The 6,885-nt window shown below is 47.9% G+C and overlaps 1 protein-coding gene across 1 annotated transcript; it reads left to right on the forward strand.

The window, feature by feature from the left end:
* The first annotated feature begins 599 nt into the window (after nucleotides 1-599).
* On the forward strand, nucleotides 600-1,577 carry MAS1 (MAS1 proto-oncogene, G protein-coupled receptor). The gene has a single exon (XM_057740383.1). The coding sequence runs from the start codon at nucleotides 600-602 to the stop codon at nucleotides 1,575-1,577; it is 978 nt and encodes a 325-aa protein (XP_057596366.1).
* The last annotated feature ends 5,308 nt before the right edge of the window (nucleotides 1,578-6,885 follow it).

The raw sequence follows: 6,885 nt of genomic DNA on the forward strand, positions 1-6,885 counted from the left end.
AGCTTCCTCACAGGTATCGAGACCACATAAAACACATACCTTCTAATGGTTCACACTTTTGAAAATATTGGTACCCTACTGAACACATTTTTCCTAGCTATTCCCTCTCAATCACCCATCATTTATGGCACTTTATGCATTAAAAAGTGACAATAACAGTGTTGCCCAAACATGTATTTTACCATCGCATTTTAATGTGATTAACCTGGTCTCTCAGGCCAGGAGATGAAGGCACAGAAAATGAGGTGATTTTCAAAACACCATTCAGAAAGCTCAGGCCAGACTGGAAATGGACACCAGGGATTTGATCCTCTTGCTTTGCTGGACCCCTTTGGTGCTGAGCCACAAGCAAGTAGTAATACAGAGTCAAAGGCTAATGGGGACATCAAAAAAAGATTTTTAAATCGATTCACTCTCGGTGAAATGTCTAATTTTATCTTCGTTGGAAAGAGAATTGTACAGTCTAGTAAACCTTTCTTGTGTAGCATGAAGTTTACAATCCATAGCCGGTCTCCCTTTTACTGTAATTTATCAATCTTGACTTTTTTTAAACTTATTTACAGAAAACTACCTGAAGAGCCCAGGCTGAGGCCCCCCCAATGGATGAGACAAACGGGACATCATTTGTTGCTGAGGAGTCCATGAACGCCTCAACCCTCGGGAACTCCTCTTTCGGGGACCTGCGTCGGGAAATTCCCATAGTGCACTGGGTGATCATGGGCATTTCCCCACTGGGCTTTGTTGAGAATGGAATTCTCCTCTGGTTCCTCTGCTTCCGGATGAGAAGAAACCCCTTCACCGTCTACATCACCCACTTGTCTATTGCGGACATCTCGTTACTCTTTTGCATCTTTATTCTGTCAGTTGACTATGCTTTAGATTACGAGCTCTCTTCCGGCTACTACTACACAATTGTCACATTGTCAGTGACGTTTCTCTTTGGCTACAACACAGGCCTGTATCTGCTGACGGCCATCAGTGTGGAGAGGTGTCTGTCCGTCCTGTACCCCATCTGGTACCGGTGCCATCGCCCCAAGCACCAGTCAGCGTTCGTCTGCGCCCTCCTGTGGGCACTTTCCTGCTTAGTGACCTCCATGGAATATGTCATGTGCATTGACAGTGAAGGACAGACTCACTCCCGAAGTGACTGCAGGGCGGTGATCATCTTCATAGCTGTTCTGAGCTTTCTGGTCTTCACTCCACTCATGGTGGTGTCCAGCACTATCTTGGTGATGAAGATCCGGAAGAACGCTTGGGCGTCCCATTCCTCGAAGCTGTACCTGGTCATCATGGTCACCATCATCATATTCTTCATCTTCGCCATGCCCATGAGGCTCCTCTACCTGCTCTATTATGAGTATTGGTCGACGTTCAGGAACTTGCACCACATTTCTCTTCTCTTCTCTACAATCAATAGCAGCGCCAACCCTTTTATTTACTTCTTCGTGGGCAGCAGCAGGAAGAAGCGGTTCAAGGAGTCCTTAAAAGTGGTTCTGACCAGGGCTTTCAAAGATGAGATGCAACCCAGGCGCCCAGAAGACCACACCACCACCACTGCAACCGAGACTGTCGTCTGACAGGTGGAGGGAAATTGTGGACAAAAACGGTAGGACGCAGATGAGCTACAGTTTGTGCTTGGGATGCAACTGAATATCTCCTAAATACAATACAGAAGGACGCCCTACCCCATATGCATGAGATGCAAATTAATGCTGAGACTGTACTCTTGTTCTGTACCTTCTGGAAATGCCTAAATCCGTGTTGGACCTCTATTCTTTCTGTAACTTCCAAAAAATTCCTTCTGTTCCTCTTCAGCTCTCCTGGCAGCATTTTCCCATGAACTATAAAACTTACTCTAACAGGAAGGTTTACAGACGAGTACAGGAAAAGGTACAAGTATTTGATGGACCTTGAGAAGGTGAAGCCATAGAGGGAAGAACATGGGTTTTGGAGTCCGGCTGACTCTGTCCTTTGCTGCTGGTGTGACCTCAGGTTTAACCCCCATGGACCTCACTTCCTCAGTATAAAATGTTAACAGTAGTAGTCCATACCTCCTGGGCTTGTAATGAGGATGAAACAAGAAGATGAGGTATGCAAAGCATCTGGCACTAAGAAACATCAGTCTTTCTGATGTCTTTAAGTGGAAGAAGAAATACACATTTTGGTTTGTAAAGCACAGACACACACAAACACACAGACACACAAACACACAGACACATGCACGCACAGTTCTATTGTGTGCAAATATTGTTACACGTTTTTAAATGTTGAATGTAATTTATGAAGGTCTTCTTTCTGTTTGCTGCAGGAGAACTTTTCTCAGGACAATGCCTCTGTAGAAAGCATCTGCAGATGTCATAACCCTGCAACCACCATGTGTTAGAGCATCGCTCTGGGTTGTGAGGGAAAACATTTGGCCCCCAGTAGAGGAACTTCTCACAGCTTCCCTTCCCTCTGTGGGAATGCTTGATGTAAAAGCAGTCTGTTTTGAAATCCTTTGCTTGATATAAATGTTCATGAATGAAATTTAATTCATGAGTTCATGAGGGTGATTGTGCTTTTGGAACCTCACTACTCCCCCACCCCCATGAAGTGGGTTATGTATTTATAGCCACAAACTTCCCGCCTGCAGCCAGGTGCAGGGTCAAGAGCACTTCCTCGTGTTGTTCCTGGAAGGAGACTCAGCAGCATGGGCTGTGGAGAGTGTGGCCGCATCTCGGAGGGAACCCGGATGTTTCTCCCAAGACAGATCTTTGCAGGACTTCCTCGGCATCTCAGTGCCCTGCTGCTCGCCTGCCGTGACTTGTGTCTGTACCTTCAGGCACATGTCCTGGGTTTTAGCTGGGAAACCTGTCGTAGCTTGTAGACTACATTGCCATGTTTCGTTTCCTGCTACCCCTACTGGGTGTCCCACGAAAATGGCAACACTTCATGTGGCTCTGTGGGGAGTAAAATGTTCACACCCTTAAATCAGCCCATTAGTATTTATATAACAATGGGTCGCCGAAAGGTTAGAGAACCGGTGATGAAATGGTTCTCTGTTGCCACCTGTTTCTGCTCCATCTTCTTCCTTTATCAGGAAACAGTTGCCTGTAACCATGGGGGCAGCCTCGCTGGGAGCGGTGTGCGAGGCTTTCCCACCCAGCCGAGCTGGGAGGCAGGAGGCTTTTCAGTGGGTGACGACATCTGATTCAGAAACGAGGCAGCTTGCTTTCAGGAGCCCAGATGGGTGTGGAGCAGTGACATTTAGGATGATCATGTTTTTGATTGAAAACAGAGCATCTTCACTGGGAAAGAAAAGAATCTGGAGACTAAAGTCATTCTCCTCTGTTTACCATCCTCTCCCGAAGCTGCACTGCCTCTGGGTTAGCGAAAAAGGGATCAACCTCATCTCATTTCAAAGGGACCTTGGTCTCAGAGAGGAACTTAAATACTCCTAGAAACCAGGAATTTTCACCCGAGGAAAATATGATGAACTAATGGGAAGCACCCACTTATTGCCTTTCTGCAGATAAAGTGGGGAAATTGAATGTGATAATATGAATACAAAAATTCTTCTAATCTTTTAAAGAGTAATGCTTTGAAAAGAGGTAGGAGTCAGCGTCTGACAGCGTTGCTCTGCCAGAAGGACAAATTCCTCTCTCTTCACCTAAACCTGCTCCCCAAAAGGAGCTTATAAGGTTAAAACTAAAACAAGAAGAGTTGAGTAGTATGCAAATATGGAGAGTAGACTAGAACATTTATATCCATTGGGCATTTAGACAATCTGCCTAAGTCATCATGGGTTAGAAGGTGCTATTTTGAGAATTCCCTGGGTGTGGGGACACGGCTGTTAGAATATCATCCCTGACCTTGACGACAGGAATGGGTTTGTAACATTCACGCAACAAATATTCACGCATTTGTGGAGTTTGGCCTTCTCTGCCAAACTCCATGATGAGAACAAGGCCAAGATAAGCAAGTAGAAGCCCCTGTCTCCTAGAATAGGAGAGGGAGTGGCACACAGTTATCTAGAGCTCCAAACTGCACACAAATCAGGGCCGGGTGAGTGCTATAAACAAAGTTGGGTGGCAGTCAGGAGGAAATTGCATCTTTGGTAATAAAAGGGGAATGTTCCATGGAGGTGCCGTTTGGATGCTTGAGGGCAGGTAGGATTTCAAAAGACTAAGGAGGGAAGGGATTCCAGGCAGAGGGCAGGCAGAGGAAGGCGAGGACAGGGCAGCGCTCGGGGAGAAAGGCCAGTGGCGCTCAGTGCAGACTGGCTGGGGAAGTGGTCCTTGGAGACCCAGGCGGTCCTGCCGCCACCCCGTCCTGTCTCCTTGTCGCTGTTGTTTTTGGCCTCCTGGCACCGCATTCTTTAAGTTCCTTGGAATATGGCTCGCAGGGCTCTCTCCCCCCTCACTCTCCTCATCGTCCAGCCTGGCCAGGGCTGGCAATCTAATTTCTTAGAATTTCTCCGCAAGTCCTCCCCTGGCCTCCTTTTTGGTTCCTCTCCTTTCTGAGCTACACTCTGAGTCTTACTGCAGCTCAAATCAATCTCCTTCTGAAAACTAAAAGCCCAGGGCCACTGTGATCACGATCACTCACTTTCTCCCTCCACTGCCCTTGGGTTTCTACACCCCTGAGACTGCTTGTCTTTGACCGTGACGTCCACCCTGTCTGTGAGTCCCCTCTGTGTCAGCTCTTGCCCTGTCTGTAAGACCTCTGGTGGCCCCGGTCCAGCCATTCTTACCACGGCCCCTTCATTCTCTGATGCACCCAGGCTGCTGAGCAGGGCAGAGAACCCTCCCCGCAGTCCAATTAGGGCTCCTACCTAGCGGGCTGGCCTCTCATCAGGGCTCCGTGAACTCTTCCTCCATTGCCTGGGCAGCTCTTCCAAACCCCCTCTCTCTCCAGCAATCTCTCTGTCTGACACCTTTCCCCTCACCGTCATTCTCTCTTTTTCATACTCTTTTCCATAACGGTTTATTACAGGATATTGAATATAGTTCCCTGTGCTATGCAGTAGGACCTTGTTGTTTATCCTGCTCCTACCTTAAATGTGTCTGTGTTTCCTGGGATTCAGTGCCTGGGTGTCTACCCTTCCCATTCTACACGCTCTCCCTGGGTCCTGACCCACAATTGCTCACACAGTCATGACCCTCAACTCTGCACTGACTGAACAGACCCTTCACTGGGCTCCACTCCTGTACATCCAACCACCTAAAGGACTTTTGGACTTGATGCCCTGAGACACCTCAAATGCAACTTGTAAAATCCCTACCGTTCCTCCCGGGTCCTCTCTCAGGGGTGACACCCTAGTCACCCTGTCACCCAAGCAATGCTCTTCCCTTTGCCAAGACTGCTCTCCCCCCACCTCTTTAATCTGGCAAACTCCATTTATCCATCCATATCCAGCACTCGCATGCCTGAAACCTGACTTTCCGGGTGACCATGTCGCACCTTCCCTTTTCCCAGTCTTTCAGCATCTTCTTCCCACCTTCACTCTCAGCTGATGCCTTGCTTTGCTTTACCAAGAATGGAAGGCTTCCATGTCTTGCCAACATCACATCTTCTGATCCAGCTGCATCTCTCTGCACACAGGCTTCTCCCTGTCTCACTCTGGGGGAGCTCACTGAGCTCTGGCTAAGACCCACACCTGTGTTTAGGGCCTGCCCCGCCCCCCGCTGCCCCCATGCCATTGCATGCCCAGGGACATTTCTCCAGCAACTCTGCCCTCATTGTCCTGCATCATCTGTTTCAGTCCAGGCCAAGAGAGGACAGATGTTCAGGAAGCAGGTTGGGGTGCAGCCTCAGCCTGGACTCGCTGGCCCCCTACCGCATGTGCCGGTTGTTTCTCTGCAGATAACACATGTGGACTGTCCTCTTCCCCTGCCCTGTGCCTGGTGGAGATGGACTCGGGATGTAGCTGTGTGGGGAGCCCCCGGCAGATGCCTCATGGGGTTCCTACAATGTCACCACTCTTGTAATAACTCCTTGAGGTTAAATTTTGACTTTTCACTTAATCTTTGGTAAAGTTACAAGTCATCCCTGGAAGGGACAACATACCAAGTCATGTATAATTCTTCCTGAGCTTTTTCTCACAGAGAGGAGCATTACAAGACTACACACCCCGGTGTTAAGGCTGCCGAATTGTGGGGTGGAGAGTGGGGGGCAGGGGTAAAGTACTTGATCTCTTGATAAAACACACAGGAAGCTTCTCTTCTTTTTATTTCACATTTGACTCCCTAACGTTACACACTTGTGTGGGGAGTAAAAATCCTCAAAACAGGAAAACACTAACAACCAAGTGTATCCAGTATAAAACTGGTTCCCACCAAGCCTCCCTCTCTGCTTAGAATGATCGTGTTGCTTCATCAGCATTTTTTGTGAATCAGTATCAGTCTCGTGACAGCTGACAGTCAATGCAAACAACACACAAACTGACTGCGAACTTAATTTGGTGATCCCGCGAGATATTTGGGCTTCTGCGCAGCTGGTAACGGAGGTAGGGGCAATAACACTGCAAACTATTGACCAGAGGGCAGGGGACAGAGTTAGACCTCTTAGCAGGTCAATCAGAGGAAAATAAACAAGGACGGTGATGAGATGAGAGCTTCCCAGAAGAAGGGTCTTAATGTGAAACATTTAAGGAAGGGTCTTGGAAAAACGAATGAAGCTCTCAGATATTTTTGCAAAAAGAGCCATTTCTCAATACTCAGCAAAAGTAACCATGAAATAAATCACGTCATAGCATGGTATCGTGCCATTAGCTCCTTTTTACGGCTGACAACAAGAAGTATTTTTATTTCTCAAGGTTCTGTGGGTTCATCGAGCTCAGCTGGCGCTTCTCACGTGGGATCTCTTGTAGCTGCCATCAGGTGTTGGCTGAGGCCTCAGGGGTCT

The sequence above is a fragment of the Hippopotamus amphibius genome, chromosome 6 (assembly GCF_030028045.1).
Source record: "Hippopotamus amphibius kiboko isolate mHipAmp2 chromosome 6, mHipAmp2.hap2, whole genome shotgun sequence".
Taxonomy (NCBI): Eukaryota; Metazoa; Chordata; class Mammalia; order Artiodactyla; family Hippopotamidae; genus Hippopotamus; species Hippopotamus amphibius.

Bases quoted from the DNA above. Each gene is read 5' to 3' on its own strand.
- MAS1 (XM_057740383.1), top strand. From the start codon at position 600: ATGGATGAGACAAACGGGACATCATTTGTTGCTGAGGAGTCCATGAAC.